The sequence below is a fragment of the Danio rerio genome, chromosome 20 (assembly GCF_052040795.2).
Source record: "Danio rerio strain M-AB ecotype USA chromosome 20, GRCz13ab, whole genome shotgun sequence".
Classification (NCBI taxonomy): Eukaryota; Metazoa; Chordata; class Actinopteri; order Cypriniformes; family Danionidae; genus Danio; species Danio rerio.
The window spans coordinates 46,275,001-46,296,921 of NC_141040.1; the positions used below are offsets into that span (position 1 = coordinate 46,275,001).

The following is a 21,921-nucleotide window of genomic DNA, read 5'->3' on the forward strand; positions in this document are numbered from 1 at the left end:
ATCTGGCCTGACCCTTTGCCTGTATTTTAACTATGTATCTTGGATTACCTGTATGCTCCTGTTTTTGACCATTGCCTGCACGAATTTGTTTAATAAACTGCATGTGTATACGCATGCTCGTTGTCAGCGTCCAATCATTACAGGGTGGTTAGCATTGTGTAATGCTAACCACCTCTGTACTGTGAGTACATGTTGGAACTAAAATTAGTATTATTTAATCAAAATATAAAGGGTAAGTTTGCAGACATTTATTCTTGACAACAAAACCTTAATCTTAAGTTGCACATGTACATTTGTATTTGTTGGCATATATTTTTTCTCTTCACTTCGTCAATTAGTGAAGTTTTATATCCTTGCCACTGGCTTGCTTGGATTGAGATTTGTGGAGCTGCGCATCGATAGATTTGCTCTTCAGTGTTTGAACTCTCAGCAGTAAAACTTAAACCACACTGAACTGAACTGAACTGAACTAAACTGAACTTCAACTCTGAAAACTGGATTGTACTAGAACTTCTATGTTTAGCTGCTTTGACACAATCTACATAGTAAAAGTGCAAAGAATAGAAGGAATATTAATAGAATTGAATATCCAATGATAGAAAATCTAAAATATTTTTTCCTTTCATACAGAAAATTACAAGAATATTATGAAAAGATAATTTTCCTACCATATTAAACATCTAAAGTTATTTTGATTACTTATATGCATTGTTTTTTTTTTTTGTAATTCAGTTTTTTATTTCCGATAGTGAGAATATACAATTTTTACAATCAGAAAACAAAATACTTTTAACAGATATAACCCCATATATATTTCCCACCCCCCCACCCCATTATACGCACATCAGGAAACACAGAATAACTATAGTTTAGACCAAGCTGTTAGATAATTTCCATTAAGTTGTCATCCGTAGCATCAGATGAGGGTTAAGTGTCCAAGATTTCTTTGACGTTGCATATGTAGATTTTCCATGCCGTAAGAATGTCCACTTTGGCATGGTTGATCCGTGCTGATGACAGTTCCAGATATAGTATTTCCAATAATGAATATAACCAGTGCTTAACTGAGAGATCATGAGGAGGTTTCCACCTTTGTACACTTATATGCATTGTTAAAAACTTAATTTTCTCATTATTTAGATTTTTTTGAATCCTAAGATTCCAGATTTTCAAAGCGTTGTACCTCAGTCAAACACTGCCATATCCCAATAAACTATACATCAATGATTACTCAGTTTTCAGATTATGTATATATGTCAATCAAAAAAGGACCATCATGTCTTTTTGGTATAGTTTGTGGTCCAGTTTTGTGGTCCAGGTTCACATATATTCTTAACCCTTGTTCACATTTACTACTTTTCATCCCTAAAATAACAAAAGGGTATTAAATTTGCTCAGAGTGTATCACTAAGTTTTTTTAAAGCATTTTCACAAAATATGTGTCAAAATAAGATGTGTCACCAAACATCATTCCACTAGCTGAAACACAAATAAAAGGTATGGCCAAATAAGGACTCAAAATCACCCCAGAATGGATGAAAACATCCCCAACAGCACATAAGGGTCATATCAGTCATTTTAAAAGGGCAATTTATTATTAATACTATTGTGTTATTATAACACAATAAACAGAGGTGACATGGTGGCGCAGTGGGTAGCGATGTCGCCACACAGCAAGACGGTCACTTCTTCGAGCCCTGGGTGGTTCAGTTGGCATATCTGTGTGGAGTTTGCTTGTTCTTCCCCTGTTGGTGTGGGTTTCCCGCAGGTGCTGCGGTTTCCCCCACAGTCCAAAGACATAAGGGTAAGCTAAATTGTCCGTAGTATATGTGTGTGAATGAGTGTGTGTGGATGTTTCCCAGTGATGGGTTGCAGCTGGAAAGGCATCCACCTTGTAAAACATATGCTGGATAAGTTGGCAGTTCATTCCGCTGTGGCAACCCCTAATTAATAAAGGGACTAAGCTGAAAAAAATAAAATTAATGAATATAAAAAAGCTAATTATGGAATTTTCCTTGTTTTAAATCGATGAACTTTGGAGTGTGTCCAGTTGTGCTCTGTGAAACCACTTTGACATAATCTGCATTGTTTAAAGTGCTATGGAAATAAAGACTACATGAACTGATAGATGGTTATATGTGGACTGCTCAGAGACTCACAGTTGAATGCCACTGAAGAAGGAGCCAAAAAGACCCATCATTCCCAGAAATTCGACCCGGCTCAGATTCTTCACAATGAACTCCTCACAAACATTGGATATGCCGTACAGCGTGGCTCCACCAAGAACCAACAAATCCCCCAAGAGCTTATGATCTCCTGTAAGGAAAAATACATACATTTTTTGTTTAATAATACAATCTATGAGCATACCGAATATATGCAAAATTACCAAACAATTTATGAACATTTTTCTCAGAAATTAACTTTAAATGTGACTACAATATCGCCATTCCACTTCAACAAAAAAGTCTTTGAGAAAAACACAGTGATTAAATGTACAGAGCAGCAATGATTTAGGCACGAGGAAAATTACAGAAAGTTAAAGCTGTCAAAAAAACAGTAGGAAGAATAGAGGCCCTTGGTTTCAATTACCACAGAAAAGCACATGTTAACTTGGAGAGGTATCTAATTTTTTTTTTTAATTTTAATCAGCATTCTTTGTGTTTTAATATACTTATCTCTTAACTTGACTCATGTAAAATGCTTAAACTTCTCTTAATTGGATACTTTCATACAGCAGTCAAATAACTAAGTAGTGACATTGAAGTTTGGCTGTTTTGATTACTGTTTTTAAAAGATTAAAAAATTTAGTCTTTAGAAAACGATAAAACAAAACAGTGGATGGATGGATGGATGGATGGATGGATATAATGTTAGAATAATTAAACAAAAAATGATGGATGGATGGATGGATGGATAAAATGTTAGAACGATAAAACAAAACAATGGATGGATGGATGGATGGATGGATGGATGAATAGATGAATGGCTGAATGAATGGATGGATGGATGGATGGATGGATGGATGGATGGATGGATGGATGGATAGATAGATAAAATGTTGGAATAATAAAACAAAATGTTGGTTGGATGGATGGATGGATGAATGCAATGTTAGAACGATAGAACAAAACATTGGATGGATGGATAAATGAATAAATGGATGGATGGATAAATGAATAAATGGATGGATGGATAAAATGTTAGAACAAAACAAAATGGATGGATGAATGGAATGTTAGAATGGTAAAACAAAATGATGGATAGATGCATGGATGGATGGAATGTTAGAACAATGGACGGATGGGTGGACGGACGGACGGACAGACAGATAGATAAATAGAATCTTCAGCTTTAACCTGTTAATGTTCATCTAGTAAACTGTACTGTAGAACTGTACCTTAAAATAATAATAATAATAACAATATGTTACATTGCATTAGGTAAATATAATGTAAAGCAATGTATGAATGGTCAAAGACTATAAAACACACATACTGCTAAAATGTTCAATTTTAATTCACTGGATAAAAGCATCCATGCATAAATGTAAGATTCACTCAGCGGTGGGTAAATCATTCTCAGACAACTCTAACAACAGGAGAATCTCTGCAAATTACTATGATTTTTCATTAGGCCTCCCCCATGAGGATAACTGTGCGTGAAATTATTCGGACAAGCCCTTACTGTTCATTCATATTTAATAACGAACTCTGAAACGGAATCAATCCGCAAGATCCGGGATTCTCTTGAGGATTGGGCAGTGCTTTAGGCTGATGTAACGTCTGCACTGAAGCTGAGAGTGAAACAAAACACTACCCAGGGGAAAGCAGAGAGGGTTATTGTGTGGGTTAATATGCAGGGTGTAGTGTGAGGTGACAGTGAAGGCATGAGGACTTACCGAGGCCTTGTTGTCGGCCCACCAGGACGTCTGCGCCCACCATGCAGCCCATGCCCAAGAGACACACGCCAACACCCACAAAGTGTAGCACTTTATACCTGACTAAGAGAAAGAACCAGGACAGCAGCAGCACCACGGGGATCACGAAGCAGTCCAGGAGCTGTGGACACACACAAAGAACAACTGCGTTCAATCAAAAGAAATGAAAAGAAATAACACCAAAGAGAAAACATATTCATCCAAAATGTGAACAAAATAGATGACAGAATAATAGAACAATAAATAAATGGATGGATGGATGGATGGATGGATGGATGGATGGATGGATGGATGGATGGATTAACGGAACAACAGATGGAGGGATGGAATGACATAAGGATGAATATATGAATGTGTTGATGGAACAAAGTATGGATGGATGAAACAACAGATGGATGGATGGATGGATGTAATGATGGAAAGATTAATAGAAAAATAGATAAAGGGATGGAATGGTGTAAGGGTGGATAAATGGATGTATTGATGGAACAAAGGATGTATAGATGGAAGAATGGAACAACAGATAGATGGATGGATGGATGGATGGATGGATGGATGGATGGATGGATGGATGGATGGATGGATGGATGGATGGATGGATGGATGGATGGAATGACGGATGGATGGAATGACGGATGGATGGACGGATAGATGGATGAATGAATGGATGTGTTGATGGATGGATGTGTTGATGGATGGATAGAACAATAGATATAACAATAGAACAATATATAAATGGCTTGATGGAGTGGTGGAAAGATGGATGGAACAACAGATGGATTAATAGAACAATGGATGGAGGGATGGAATGATGCAAGGGTGGATATATGGATGTATTGATGAAACAAAGTATGGACTGATGGAACAATGGATGGATGGATGGATGGATGTGTTGCTGGATGAAACAACAGATGGAGGGATGGAATGACATAAGGATGGATATATGGATGTATTGATGAAACAAAGTATGGATTGATGGAACAATGGATAGATGGATGGAACAACAGATATATGGATGTATTGATGGAACAATCTATGGATTGATAGAACAACGGATGGATAGATGGATGGAACAACGGATGGAACAACGGATAAAGCAACAGATGGATGGAACAACAGATGGGTGGATAGAAGGATGATTAGATGGATGGAGGTTTTGATGGATGGAACAACAGATGGATTCATTGAACAACAGATGGAGGGATGGAATGACGTATGGATGGATATATGGATGTTTTGATGGAACAAATATGGATTGATGGAACAACAGATGGATGGATGGATGGATGGGACAACAGAAGGATGGATGGATGGATGGATGGAACAATGGATGGAAGGATAAATGGATGGAAGGATGGATGGAACAATAGATGGTGGGATGGAATAATGTATAAGGATGGATATATGGATGTGTTGATGGAACAAAGAATGGATTGATGAAACAACAGATTGATGGATGAATGGATAGAACAATGCATGGATGAAAGGATGGATTGATTGACTGATGGAATGACAAATAGATTGATTAAATGACAGATGGATGGATGACAGACAGACAGACAGACAGATAGACAGACGATAGATAGATAGACAGACAGACAGACAGACAGACAGACAAACATAGATAGATAGATAGATAGATAGATAGATAGATAGATAGATAGATAGATAGATAGATAGATAGATAGATAGATAGATAGATAGATAGATAGATAGATAGATAGATAGATAGATAGAATCTAATCTTCCGCTCTAACCTGTTCATATTCCTCTAGTAAAGTATTGAAAGTTTAGTGCAAATGCATTTTCCATAAAGCATTAACGACCGAAAGACATGCAGCAGATATGATGAGCCCATCAAATTTATGCAGCAAAATCTAAGACATTTATTAAAACACCACATTTCTTTCTTTTTTTCCCTCAGCTGATAAAATGAAAAAGACAGAGAGAAAGAAAGAGAGAGCAGAATTAGTCAGGACATTTGCATTCTGGACCTCAGCCAACACCATGACCATCTATAACGAGTAATCATCTACCCTTAATAGGCAAATGTTTTAAAGAGCGGCTCCATTGCATGGTTCGGCATGACTGCCTATTAATATTGATGAGCCGTTGTGTAACCTCATTATAGTCTATATAAAAATGTTAAAATACACTCGTTGCAAATCACAGGGGGAAACAATATGAAAAAAAGTTTGGAAGCATCTCTACAGTGAAGAGCACAACATGATGCACTCCAGTGTAGGACGAGCAGAGACCCTACTGACCCCATCAAACAAACTATTATGCTCTACTGGAAACAGGAGAATCACTTTTGGTTTATTTAGTGCTTTCTGAAAATAACTAGTTTTATTTTGTTTTAACACTGGAATTACCAGAATTCTGTAGCTACTAGAAAGACCATAGAGGTCATTCTCCCCATCATATAAGACTGTAATCTCATTTTTTCAGGTCTTATTTAGGAAATGTCTGTGTACACAGATATTTTTATAAACAGAGTTTTCACAACTTTAGTTTTAAAAAATATCTTAGCTACATGAAACCTCTAAAATACTTGTTTGCTAGTTACAGCTTGGCGCAAGAGTCGTTTTGAGGCATTGCGCTACGCTGTTTAAATAGCAAATGCATTAGCGCTCATTTGTGCGCCCATAGGCGTTCTGGTCTAAAAAGGAAGGCGTTCTGAGGTGCACTGCTGGCGCGTTGCTATTTTGAGAAACTATAATAGATTTTTCATTAGACCAAAACTAACCCGGTCTAAACTCGGGCGCAGAGCTGCGCCTCGCTTACACACTGCTTAATACGCACAAGAGAGCAATAGGCAAATATCTTTACATATGAAAAAATTTAAATATTAAGGATATATATAGGATATAATAAGGATAAATATAGGACAAAAATATAAAGGATTAAAATATTACAAAACATATTATTTTCTAGCCTACATAAATATGAAAAATCACTGCTTTTATGTCTTCTTCATCTCGGGAGGCTTTTTCAGTTCATTCATAACAATTTGCTTTTGAATAATGTTATTATTATTAGCAGTATTATTTATTATATCCACATTTATATTTGTTTTATTAAAACAAGCTTAGATTTGTCCACCTGTCAGGTTTTAGACCATAAGGGGCACAGCATGTGTTTTAGGACACAATAACACTTCGTTATTGTTGTTCATTTATTCGTTTGCTGGAAATTAGAACTGAATTTAGAAATAGTTTTGAAACGAATATTTGCGCTTAACAAACGCAATTAATTATTTATAGACTAATTGATGTCTGTGCGTAAAGGTTTCCCTCTCCAAGAGTGACAGTGAAAGTAGATCCATTATCTCTCATTCTCACGCAGTAGATGCTCTGTTTAACAGTTTTCTGTAAAAAAAAAAAAAAAAAAACTGTTAACTGTTTGCCAGTGAAATGCTCAGTTTTTCCACTCAGACTTACTTTGCGTCCTGTAAATAGCGAATACGCTCTTGGCGCGACGCAGCTGGTTCTTACCGTACGTTCACACCGAAAGCGGCGAGAGCGTCAAAGTAGCCGGAAGTCATTAATTTTCAATGAGAGCCGGCGGCGATAGGCGACGATAAGCGTCGAGGAGCAGCGCGGCGCGTCTTCGCCGGCGTGAGCGTCGAGGAGAGTTGAAATGAAGTCAACTTTATGGTAATGAGCTATGACGCGGTTCGGCGGCAAGCAATCAGAATAAAGACGTCCACCGCTTGATAGCAGTTCAGGGAACACAGACCTGTGAACTTTGGTTCCGACCACAGTTGTTCCCAAGGGTTTGATTATTGCGGTCGCCGGATTTCCAATTATTTACAATGTTTTCTTACAGGAACATACATTAAATAAGTTACTGGCAAGTTAATGATGTTCATCAATGTTATATAAATTTACCTTTAAAAAGCGGGAATCTCACGCGATGTGACAGTACAAAACAGTACTGCTGCTTCAGGATATTTCAGACATATGGACACATATTGGATAACGTTAAATAGAGCAAAGCCACACCACATGCAACTTGATCTTCCGTTGTTATATGAATTTGATAAGAAGTGCGCAACATTTTCACGCTAAAAACATGTCTTATGCAGGAATGTAACTGATAATGCTGCAACGGCTCCTTTAAGTACGAGATCAATGTAGCGAGTTTTGACGCTCTCGCCGCCGGAGCTGAAGGCAGACAGCGTTGTCGCCAGGGCGGCCAGAGCGACCTTGGACGCTCTCGCCGCTTTCGGTGTGAACGTACGGTTAAAGGGAATGGTAGTTGAGACTCTAATTGGTTTATTCTCAAAACACACCTATAACTCATTAAGAAAATAAACTCAACCTGAACATTTAGAACATGCGCCACGGCGCAAGGCAGATTTCCCATTCTTAAATTAGCAAAAACGCGTCCTGACACACCCTGAAAGCGTTTGCGCCCTGCGTTTTGCGCTCTGCGCATAGACCGTCAAAATAGAGCCCTTAGTGTGGTTAACATAAGATTACTAGTTTTCTGGAGAGGTACACAACTCTGTAACAAAACATTTTAAGTTGTACAAACTAAGCATTTTGTGTCTGCAGAACTGGAATGCCTGAAGCTGAGTGAACAAAACATAATCCTTGTTTCCTTTTGCTTTTTCTTGTTTACTCAACTTTTGAAAACATCAACTGCACTGACCTAAAATGCCTGAAGTTGAGTGAACAAAAAACTCTTGTAAATTGGTAATAAGAAATAATACATTATCAGAACAAACAAAGTTCAATTGAAAAAAAGGAAGAAACTAAAACAGAGAGAAATGTTAACAAAACATAATTAGACACAGAATTAGAAACAAGTAAGGACGCAAAATAATAATAACGTTAAACAAGACAAGGATCAAAGCATGCAGGACAAACAGGGAAAAATGCTTTGTAATGCTTCACAAGGAAAAACAAGACTCAGCAATTTTTGATTTAGGTTAAGTAAAAATGTTAAATGTAGTTGTATGGACATTTTTACTGATTTTACTAACCAACAACAACAAAAAAACAAGTAATTTCAATTTCAATTTCATTCAAAGTTATCTAGCTAATGTTTTACCCAGCGGATGTCCTTCCAACTGAAACCCATCACTGGCAAACATCCATACACACACATTCTTCACACTCATTCATACACATACACTACGGACAATTTAGCTGGCCCAACCTACAGTATACCAGATGTTTTTTTAACTAATGGGGGGAACCGGAGCACCTGGAGAAAACCCACGTGAACACGGAGAGGACATGCAAACTCCACACAGAAATGTCAGCTGACACAGCCGGGGCTCGAACCATTAACCTTCTTGCTGTGAGGCGATTGTGCTACCCACTGCGCCACTGTGCTGCCCCACTAAATTATTACATTCAATTTTTTTGTCTGGTTATATATGGATTTTATTTATTACACAATTTTTAAAAACAGTTCAAATCTAAGATCTCTGATATCTCTGTTTATGATTTATTGTGATTCTTCATTTACAAAAATTAAAGTTGATCATTTGAGAATGACAGGCTATGTGTGTGTTTGCAAGCTTATGGGGTTTACATGGACACGAAGTTGTATAATGACATGGGTATATGACAAAGGTGTAATATATTAGGTTGGTACACAGCGACAATGCGTAAACATTATACTTGTTTTTTCCTCACCACTGTCACAGCTGGCTTGCTTGGTTTGGGACTTGTGGAGCTGCGCATCAATGGATTTGCTCTTCAGTGTTTGGACTTCAGCAGTGAAAATTAACCACACTGAACTGAATTAAGCTGAACTTCAACTCTGAAAACTGGACTGAAGCAGTTTCAATTTACTGGAACCTATATGTTAAGCTGCTTTGACACAATCCACATTTTAAAAGTGCTATGGAAATAAACATGAATTGAATTAAATACTTAATAATAGGGTCTTTTGACAAGTCTTTTGACCAAGAATTGGGTTTAGGGGTAGGGTAAGCCCATATAATACGCATTTTTACAGTATAAAATACATGACATATATGGAGTGTCCCTGTAAACCATGTACACATATGTGTGTGTGTGTGTTTGTGTGTGTTTGTGTGTGTGTGTGTGTGTGTGTGTGTGTGTGTGTGTATGGTTTACAATTTGCCAAAAATAAATAAATTCTTAGAAATTGAACCATGATGCCAAATCACCATGCCAAAAAATAAGCGGCAGTTTTTAATCATCTGAAACATTTTGCATATCACATTTGAAATAAGCCAAAAAAAAACAAGACTGCCACCAATCAATTTGGTGCCCTGGGCATGGTTTTAGTTTGCATTGCAGCCAATTCCATCAACAGTTATTTATACAGAAACTGCATAGCATAATGACACTCACTTACTCAGTCATTTTACTTGGACTTATTCCCTACTCTTATCAGCGGTCACCAAACTTTATGACATAAAACAAATTATACACACGTTACATATGAGAAAACTGCACAAAAAGGCAGCCATTAAGCCAGATTTATTCTGCAATTTTAACCAAATCACTTTTAATGGAGGTGTCGTGTTATGTTTATGTTTTGAGTGGGTTTCAGAGTAATTACTTCAAGCACCTCATGCTGTTTATGTGAACAATTTAAATCAGTTTGCAATATTTTCATCTTATTTCCAATAGAAATCTTGGTAGCACTTTATTTTACGTCTAATTCATGCTGTTAACAAACCTTTACTAAGTGTATTGGCTCAAAAAAAAACAACTCTAATTAGCTGCTTATTAATAGTAAGTAAGGTTTTAGCTACTAATATATACAGGCTCATTATGGATACGTACCCAGGTCTACATTTCTGGGGACAGCAAAATACATAACCGGACGTATGTCTGCTTGCAGTTTTTGTTTTTGCAAATACACCAGATTCTGCTGTGTATACTTTTTGATGATCTCAAATTGCTCTCGCACGTCTTCTTCTTGTGTAAATCCACCAGAGGGCGCAATATACACTTCAGCTGACCAGGCTGACTTGGTTTCTGGAACTGGACTCAAACCCCATCATCGCAATCAACGAGGCACTGCATCACAAGTCTATCAGCGTACGCTGTGAGCTACTGGCCAAACTGGTAACACCAGAAAAACTGTTCTTATGGAGGTAAGTGGTCTCGCGAAAAGGAACAGAAGCTGCCAGCGGCTTCATACCGCCCCTAATCATTTATTTTACATATGAAATGGAGCCAGAAGTACCTCTGGGTACATATTTTATGATCTCCAGAAATGTAGACAGGAGTACTTATTTACACTGAGCCAGTGTTGAATATATAGTTAATATCTTAAAAATAGGCATGTATAAGAGCCAGTAGTAAATAGCGTAAATTTTGACTTAAGGTTTACAAAAATCTTAGTCATGCTTTGTTACAAGTATGTCCTTGTGTAAAGTTTTTCCAAAGATCTGGCAACACTAATAAGTAATATAATCTTGTTCTCTGTCATATCTTGCATTGCACACACACACAACAGATTTCATTTACACTGTAATAAATATTTAAATATGTTTTTAACAACTAGTAGTTACTTGCACATTGCATGGAATTTGTGTAAATGTAGTTGTTGTTGATTGTAAACTAATGGACTGAGCGTGTGTATAAATTTTGATACGAAAAAAAAAATTTTCAGCTTTATTTGACAGGGACACTGCACAATAATAATACAGAAATGTACAATGTGGCAGATTTAGCCAAAAGGCTATTTTGCATCTGCAGTCCCTGGATATCTCATTTGTTTCCATAAGTCTTTATTTTCTCTTAAAGCAGGGGTGTCCACACTCGGTCCTGGAGGGCTGGTGTACTGCTGTGTTTAGCTCCAGCTTGCTTCAACACACCTGCCAGGAAGTTTCTAGTATACCTAGTAAGAGCTTGATTAGCTGGATCAGGTGTGTTTAATTAGGGTTGGAGCTAAACTCTCCAGGACACTGGCCCTCTAGGACCAAGTTTGGACATCCCTGCCTTAAAGGGATAGTTCACCCTTTCCAAAAACCTGTCATCTTTTACTTGATCAGAACCAGTTGACTTTTTTATGTTGAACACAAAAGAAGATATTTTGAAAAATGCTGTAAGCTGGCACCTATTGAGTTTCCAACCTGGGCTCATTGTGGAAACTTAGCCCCGCGGATGTTTCTGGAGAACCGAAAATACATCCCGGGATGTACGTATTCAAGCAGTTTTTGTTTTCGCGAATCCGCGAGAGGCTGCTGTGCGCGCTTTTCCGCATCTCGGACGCCTCTCGGGAGCGCGCGCTGTTCGCGCCTGCGCTGTTCTCGCATGAAAAGTCACCAGAGGCCGCTGTAGAGTAGCCGTCAGTCCGACTGAGTGGCTGAACGACTGAACAATCGACCGGGCGGCCAATCGGCCGACCCAGTCGCACTCCTCCTCCTCCTTCCCTAAACCCAAGCGACAATTTGCAAAAAGCGTACAGGAAAAAAAGCAAAAGCCCTCGTCCGATTTTGATCGCGTTTTTGGATCTCGCCCCGTTGCGAACTCGTTCACTTATATTTTTTTGGATTCTGTTTTTTCATCTTACCTGATATCTGGAACCGCTCTTGCCCGGACTCAATCCCGGTGGTCGCTGTGGCCGGCTCCTCCTCCCTCCGGGGCTCCTCTCTGCCGACGTAATGCTGCGAGCTAAGTGGACAAACTCGTTGTGGCGGGAAAGCCCTCAACACGGAGGTGAGCCGTCAGCCGGCGAGCTCGGAGAGGAGGAGCGGAGTGGCGTCACACCACCCCGCATCGTTCGCTCGATAATGTCCGCGGGGCTACGTTTCCAGATTGAGCTTGGGTTGTGACTTTCATAGTGTGTTTTTTCCTACTATGAAAGTGAGTTGGTGCCAGACACCAGCATTCTTTAAAATATCATCTTTGTGTTCAACAAAAGAAAGAACTCATAAAGGAGAGGGAGGATAAGGGAGAATAAATTATGAGGTTATTTTCATTTTAGGGTGAACTATTGCTTTAATTAATAAAGTATTATTTAACTGCTGGATTAAAGTAGGTCATCAGTAGATTGTAATTTTATGACAAACTTTGTACCTGTTTTGAGGTGTTAACGTTACCTTTCTCCATTTATCTTATGCTGTACATACAGAGTTCCTCACTGGTAAGGTGCATTGGATAAAAGAGTCTGTTAAACTAATATATGCATCTAATACAAGAATGTCAGCAGGAGGTTTCAGTGTATTAGAGTGTGATATAATGGATGTCAGTGCTGGACTGAAGTTGTTAATGTTTTGCTGTTTGTCATTATTGCAGATCCTGTTATAAATCTGTCAGAGTTCTTCATTTATCTATTGCTCATCTGCATATGCTGTTCTCCGTTAAAAAAAAAAGAAATGTTACTCATTTTCATCCAATGATAAACAGCTGCAATTTGGATTTTTTTTAATGAGCCAAGGGACTGGAGTTTACTTAAGGAAAAAGTTTACATCTGAGTTTGCACAGGGGAAAAAAAAGTGTAATATTATTCATTTCATTTAAAAATTGTTTTATTTCATGGAACAAAATTATAAATTAGAAATGATCATGATTAATATTTATATTTACATTTTAAATATTTATATAAAATATTTTGTCACTTGTTTTTGACAATTGTTTAGTGTGTAAAATATAAAAATAAATTAATGTAACATTTAATATAATATTATTATTATTATTATTATTATTATTATTATTATATTTTTTAAGAATTATAACACTATTAGCAATATAACAATCGTTACATTTATTTATTTTTAGATTTTACACAATTTACACTTAATATTATTGTTATTATTATTAATAATAATAACAATAATTATATAACAATTGTTACATTTCTTTGTTTTTATATTTGACACAATTTACACTACATAATAATAAAAAAAATAAAAAATAATGATAAAAATTATAAAAAAAATTAATAATAATAATAATAAAAACAGAAGTAATAATAAAAACAGAAGTAATAATATAAATAATATAGGTCCTGATGATAAAATAATAATATAACAATTGTTACATTTATTTATTTTTTACATTTTACATGGTTTACACTAAATAATTCATTCATTCATTCATTTTCCAATCGGCTTAGTTCCTTTATATATCCGGGGTCGCCACAGCGGAATGAACCGCCAACTTATCCAGCAAGTTTTTAAGCAGCGCATGCCCTTCCAGCCGCAACCCATCTCTGGGAAACATCCACACACACATTCACACACACACTCATACACTACGGACAATTTAGCCCACCCAATTCACCTGTACTGCATGTCTTTGGACTGTGGGGGAAACCGTAGCACCCGGAGGAAACCCACGCGAAGGCAGGGAGAACATGCAAACTCCACACAGAAACGCCAATTGAGCCGAGGTTTGAACCAGCGACCTAGCCACCTTCTTGCTGTGAGGCAACAGCACTCACACTAAATAATAATACTAATAAAATAATAATAAAACCTGTATATATATATATATATATATATATATATATATATATATATATATATATATATATATATATATATATATATATATATATATATATATATATATATATATATATATGTATACATGTATGCTCAAGACAACCTAACAAAAACACAACATAACTTTTAAAACTTTGATTGAAAGAATGTAAAATACAAAAAACATGAAAAAAATACATTTTAAATCATTTATATAGCATATTTTTTTACTTAAACACAGTTATTTAGTGTAAACTTAGTAAAATGTAAACATTTATGTAAAATTTGTTATATATATATAATATTATTACTATTATTGTTATTGTTATTATTATTATTATTAACAATAATAAGAAGAAGAAGAATAAACTATTTTAAAAGCAATTTTAATTATTTTAGTTTTTTAAGTTTACACTGAATAATTAAAATAATAAAATAATAATAATAACAACAACAATAATATTAATATTAATTATAATAATAATTATAAAAATAATAATAATAATAATAATAATAAATCTGTATAAATACGCTCAAGAAAAAATAACAAAAACAACAAAACACATGAAAAAAATTATTAAACTTTGATTGAAAGAACATAAAATACAAAAAACATGAAAAATATTTATATTACATTTTAAATTAAACATTTTAAACATTTTAAATATAACATAACTTTTTATTTAATGCAGTTATTTAGTGTTAAATATACAAATAAATTTATGTAACACTAGTTATATTATTCTTATTATTATAAATAATAATAATACACAATTTTTACATTTATTTATTTTAAATTTTAAAACAGACTGAAAGATTATAAAGTACAAAAAAGCTATAGAAATGTTTATATTTACATTTTAAATCATTTATATAAAATATTTTTACTTAAATACAGTGTAAATTGTGTAAAATATAAAAAAAATATTTAATGTAACAACTGTTACCTCATAATTATTATTATTGTTAATATTATTATCAATAATAATAAAAATATAATAATAAAAAAAATAATAATAATAAAACTTGTATAGATATGTTCAAGACAACCTAACAAAAATAACAAAAACACACAACAAATCTATTAAAACTTTGATTGGAAAAATAAATAAATAAAACCCTGACCTAAATAAATTCTGCACATTTCCCAAAACAAAGTGTCGCATGTGCATCTACAGTATTAAAGTTGAAGTTGAAGTTGACTGCATGGTACTGCCAGCAGAAATAATTAAAAGCTTCAGTGTTTGAGTATCCAGCAGGAGCGTCTGTGTCTACAGTCTCCAGTGGCTCTGAATGATACTGAGAGTCTAATAGAGAACACAGAGACAGAGGCGTTTAAGAGTCTAAGCACAGGTTGTGCTGCGCTGGCACCACAGAAGTGCTGAACCGGCGGTACCTGCTGATTGGTCGCAGTGGGTGCGTTCAAAAAATAAGACTTTCAAAAAACAAATCAGTACATGTGCGCAGGGACGTCATGTACTTTATTTTCCGACAGTTCTGACTCACAGTAAAACTTCACCCAAACAACTTTTTTAACTTTACTACAAAGCATAATATCATAATTTTTCTTAATCGTTTAAATATCTTGTTATTCTAGAGAAACTGAAGAAATCGTCACTCACTCAAAGAATTGTTTGATTTGTGAACGAGCTGATTCTGTACTATTAACCTGTTAAACTAGTTAGTAAAATGGATTAGATTAATACGATTTCATCTGTTCTTGAGTTATTCAACTACTCAGATTGAGTCTCAAATCTAATCCACAAGATTTGATCTGGACTGATTCTCTAGCTGATGACTCATTGATTCAAATGATTTGGTCAGAGTGAGTCCCCAGTTAAAATTACAATGATTCAAATGATCCACTAACATACCTGTCAACAGTGGAATGTGAAAATAAGGGATATGCCCACCAATAAAGGATCCCCCCCCCCCCCTTTAAAAAATCCCCAAATTACTTAATATGGTCATTTAGAGCTGTTTCATTGTAAATAAACAGTTAAATGTTCAGTAATATGTTTTATAATAATTTACAAAAGATAAAATAAAAAGTATACATTAGCAGCAAATAAATCAGCAAACAGTTCAGCTTTGCTTCGCTTCAAATCGCGATTACAGAATCTGTTTGAGAAACAGTGTCTATTCAACACCATGGAGCGCGTCAGCTGACAGTCATGCACCACTATATGACTGTTTTGAGGATTGAATATGAAGGGGAGACGGCACCTGTAATGAAAAGAACGAGAATCCCGCCGTTTTTATATTTATTTCAAAGGTTTTTTTTATGCCTAAACAAAGCGAAAGCATAGAACAGACTCACACTTAAGAGCAAGGGGCGGCCCCTGGTGGTTCGATGGTACAGGTTGCGTATAGGGAGGCTCGGCTCTTTAATGTTTATTTGCCACCCTTCAGAGAAAGACTGAAAACACAGGAGAAATACGGGAAAATACCTTTAGGGGATGATAGTGGGATAGAACTGTAAAATACAAAAAAAATCCCAGGATAAAACGGGAGGGTTGACAGGTATGCACTAAGAGAGAGTCTCCAATCAATGATTCAGTTATTCAAAAGACCTGTTCAATGAGTCACAAATTAATAACTCACTGATTTAAATGATCTTCTCCAATTAAGTCTCCAGTCAAAAACTGTGTTATTTGCAAGTTTGTCCTCCGGAATTAATAGTAAAAAATAAATAAATAAAATAGAGTGGGAGATAAATAAAAAATAGAGTGGGAGAGTTTAGCTGACGCGGTTAACACAGTGGGGTCTGAACATAACACTGTGAGTGAATTAAAAAGGAATGGTCCGATGTAAAGGTGCAAATCAAGAGGAGAACAGCGGCGCACTGTGGAACGAATAGGCAGGGGAACAGGGGATGCTGAACTAACACCTTTTGAGGAGATTGTGGGCGACACTTTACTGTCTGGATTAGTATCCGTGTCTGTGGGAGACAGAGATGTATTAAAGCACGGGTGTCAATTCCAGTTCCTGGAGGGCCGCAGCTCTGCACAGCTGAATTTCAACCCTAATCAAACACATATCATCAAACTAATTAGGTCCTTCAGGTTTGTTTGAGACCTACAAGTAAGTGTGTTGGAGCAGGGTTGAAACTAAACTGTGCAGAGCTGCGGCCCTCCAGGAACTGGAATTGACACTTGTTTATTAGAGGAACACTTTGTTAGGGCGGTATAGCAGCACCCCTCCACTCTTATCACGGCAGCGCCACCGGCATTTCAGCTGCCCAATCGCCCACTCTACAACTGACCGAGTCCGATCTGCTCTCTTGGTCAGTTCGAGGGTTGTTGAGGGTCGTTAACAGCCACGTCTTTAATGGATAACCACAGTGTTCTGATATGCAGTTAAACAATTACACTTAATAAAATTTAAAAAATGGAAAACTTAGCTGGAATAATATTTTTAAATACATCACTCACCAAGAAGCCATCCATCGTGACTCTGCCACCTTGAAGCCTCATCCCAACCAATCTGTTTGTGAGGATGAATTATTCATGGGTTTGACCCAGGATACCTTGCCACAATGTTTGTTAAGTGCATTTGAGCATCACATATTATTTGCACATTTATTGAATGGAAATGTTTCCGATTCATTTATGCAAATTCATCTTCACCTTTATAGCAATGTGCGTGCAGTCGATCGCTCCGATTACATTGGGAAAACTGGCGATCACTGCAAATTGCACTTTAATGTTTGGCTGGTCAACTGCATGGTACACTCTCAGAAATAAAGGTACACAACCTATCACTGGGGTGGTAGCTTTTCGAAATTTACAAATTTGTACCTAAAAGGTCCATATTAATACCTCAAGCGTACATATTAGTACCTGAAAAGTACAAAAGTGTTAAAATTCGTAGGTACTAATTCGTACTCTTAAAATTTGTAGGTACTAATATGTACTTTTGGGGTACCAATATAGACCCTTCAAGTGCAAATGTGTACCTTTAGAAAAGGTACCACCCCAGTGACAGATTGCGTAGCTTTATTTCTGAAAGTGTATGGAAGACTTATATACCTGCTGGACATGCGGACAATCCCGTCCCATACAGCTGGCATTGCACGGCTCAAGGACGACTGGCTTAACCCCAAGTGGTCTGCCAGTTCCCTTTAAAAAAGAACCAGTTGTCAAGATACTTTGTTAGTGCGATACTTTGTAGTGTGCAATTTAGCATAATTGCCTCTACGAGTTGCCAATGGAAATAAAACAAACACACACAAGAAATACCAACACACATTCTTGTTAATTTCATCGTTATTAAATCCAAACGTGAGGGTGAAACCTGCCGTACGTAAAGTTTTTGTGAGTATGCAGTGTTAATACATGAGGCGCCAGGTCAGAGTAAGTCTCTAATAAACAAATTCCTAACTCAAACGAGTGAGTCTCAAAAATCTAATGCCTTAAATGATCCACTTAGAGTGAGTCTCCAGTTAATGATTCAGTTATTAAAACGATCTGGTCAGAGTGAGTTAACAGTTAACAACTCACTGGTACAAATGATCCAGCCAGTGTAAGTCTCAAGTAAACAAATCCCTAACTCAAATGAGTTGGTCTCAAAAATGAAAAGACTCAAATGATCCACTCAGAGATTCAATTATTCAAATGATCTGGTCATAGTGAATCTCCAGTTAAGATTCACCAATTTAAATGATTTGTTCTGAATTAGTCTCCAGTTATCAACTCACTGATTCAAATGATCCACTCAGCAGGTAGTTCACTAAAGTACCATGTGGAAAAACTGCTGTACTTCAGAATATTTAAAACACTGCATTTGATTTATGATAGTAATGCAGAAGATAGGATTTTCAATTCAACAATGCAATGATTTATTTAAAATGAAAGTAAGCCAGGTTCTGGATCATCAAGTTAAGGGATTGAACATTTTTTAGAAATGCCATTAAGGCAGACGTTACATTGATGGGGTGTAAAGCTGCAGTTTGTATGTGAGTGGGTTATGTTGGGCTTATAAAATCGAACAGCATCTGTATTCACCTGTTGTCATGTGCTATCATAATGCCATGGGATCTTATCACAAAGAAATCAATAACAACAGCACATGGTCTTGTTTTAAGATGTGTACTCTTTTGTGCACATTATAAAATCCGTATCGATCTAAGAGTTGATCCTCTCAGTTACGCCTGCATATCTGATAAAAGCCTGTCTGGATGTCCCTTTAAGTGTCTAATGGTAGGTTACGCTAGGCTAATATATGACTGGACGCCTGCACATTCTCGAACAAACAGATGATGACAGTCTTTGCGTCCACAAGGGCACTCGTAATGACTGTCTGTGACGGAAGTGGATGAGTGAGAAGCGAAAAAAAGAAAATCAATCCTTTTCTCTGCTGGAATCTCTAATAATCATTGAGACCTCCTCTAGCCACTAATCAAACACCATTAGCAGTGACGTGAATAAGGCTCTTTCAGCACTAACAGCACTTTAATGAAGATTAAGTGACAAGCTCAATGTGAAGCAAACAGCAGAGCGTTAACCGCCAATCGGACAAACCCAAATAGCCTGAAGCCACTCTGTTTTCACTTGTTAGCACATCGGCTGTCTTTACTGTCTTTCCCAATGTTTTAATGCATAAACACACTTCTAAACATGTGTAATGGAGTATAATAAAAGAGGAATTCTCAACGGGTGGGCTGCGAGATAGCCTAATGTTAACTTAAATATTACACTATAACTATTTGATTTCATTATTAACCATTTTATATACAAATGATCTAAGTAATGGCATAATGCGCTTTCTACGATTGATTAGCCTACTTCGGACTCTGAAAAACAGCCTCACTGTTAAATGCAGACATAACAATGGCTTAAACTTCCAACCGCTGCATGCCAACTAGGACTACATTCTCAGTTGTTTAGGTAAAACGTCACGCAAATGTAAAGGTAACAATGATTACATTTAATATAACCAGATTGCGTGTGCTCTCTTTGTGTAAACACTTTAAAAACAACTGTATGGTTGTCCAAAATAAAGTCCTGTAAGTGTTTTATAACAGGCCATTATCAACCTTACGTGAGGGTTTAGCAAGACTCTGTGGTGTTTCAGTAGTGAACAGCTATTCACTGTTCCTTTCAGCCATTTCCAAAAGGCTAAAATCCAGCTGCAAACCCAACCGCCTTCAGATCGATGTGTTTCAACATATTCAGAGAGCTGTTACTGTATTTTAAATTTCTTTGTTTATTTTGTTTATACAGCCTTATTCCATTCATTCAGTCATTCTTTTTCTTTTTGGCTTAGTCCCTTTATTAATTCGGGGTCGCCACAGAGGAATGAATCACCAACTTATGTTTCCACTAATTATTCTTGAGATGCTTCAGCAGCTTAATTGGAGGTCATCTGTGGTAAATTCAGTTGATTGGAGATGACCCAGGGTTGACAGTGCATGTCAAAGCACAAACTTAGCATGAAGACTTGTCTGTAGACCTCAAAGACAGGATTGTCTCCGGGCACAAGGCTGGGGAAGGTTACAGAAAAATTTCTGCTGCTCTGAAAGTTCCAATGAGCACAGTGGCCTCCATCATCCGTAAGTGGAAGATGTTTGGTATCACCAGGACTCTTCCTAGAGCTGGCCAACCATCTAAGCTAAGTGCTTGGGAAAGAAGGGCCTTAGTCAGGGAGGTGATCAATAACCTGATGGTCTCTCTTTCTCTCTGAGCTCCAGCGTATTCCTGTGGAGAGAGGAGAACCTTAGAGAAGAACAACCATCTGTGCAGCAATCCACCAATCAGGCCTGTATGGTAGAGTGGCCAGGTTGAAGGCACTCCCCGCCTGAAATTTATCAAAATGCATCTGAAGGACTCTCAGACCATAAGAAACTAAATTCTCTGGTCTGATGAGACTAAAATTGAACTCTTTGGAGTAAATGCCAGGGGAAAACCAGGCACCGCTCATCACCAGGCTAATATCAATCCTAAAGTGAAGCATGGTGATGGCAGCAGCATGCTGTGGGGATGTTTTTCACCAGCAGAAACTGGAAGACTAGTCAGAATAGAGGGAAAGATGAATGCAGCAATATACAGAGTCATCCTGAATGAAAACCTGCTTCAGAGTGCTCTTGACCTCAGACTGAGGCGATGATTCATCTTCCAGCAGGACAATGACCCAAAGCACACTGCAAAAATATCAATGGACTGGCTTCACAACAACTCCTTGAGTGAAAGTCCTGAGTGGCCCAGCCAGAGCCCAGACCAAAATCCTATTAAACATCTCTAGAGAGATCTGAAAACGGCTGTACACCGTCACTTACCATCCAACCTGATAGAGCTTGAGAGGTACTGCAAAGAGGAATGGGCAAAATTCCCAAAGACAGGTGTGCCAAGCTTGTGGCATCATATTCAAAAAGACTTGAGGCTGTAATTGCTGCCAAAGGTGCATCAACAAAGGATTGAGCAAAGGCTGTAAATACCTATGTACATTTTTCAGGTTTTTTTATTTTTAACAAATAAAAACTTTTTTCACATTGTCAACATGGGGTATTGTGTGTAGAATTCTGAGGAAATAAATTAATTTAATCTATTTT

General features: G+C 36.8%; 1 protein-coding gene across 1 annotated transcript in view; it reads right to left on the reverse strand.

Moving 5' to 3' along the window:
- slc35f1 (solute carrier family 35 member F1) overlaps nucleotides 1-21,921 on the reverse strand; it is a 207,041-nt gene that overhangs the window by 51,083 nt on the left and 134,037 nt on the right. Inside the window, exons 4-5 of the mRNA XM_087298906.1 lie at nucleotides 3,902-4,061; nucleotides 2,160-2,316 (exon numbers count right to left, since the gene is read on the reverse strand). Coding sequence (XP_087155032.1) covers nucleotides 2,160-2,316; nucleotides 3,902-4,061 — 317 coding nt within the window. The remainder of the gene's footprint in view (nucleotides 1-2,159; nucleotides 2,317-3,901; nucleotides 4,062-21,921) is intronic.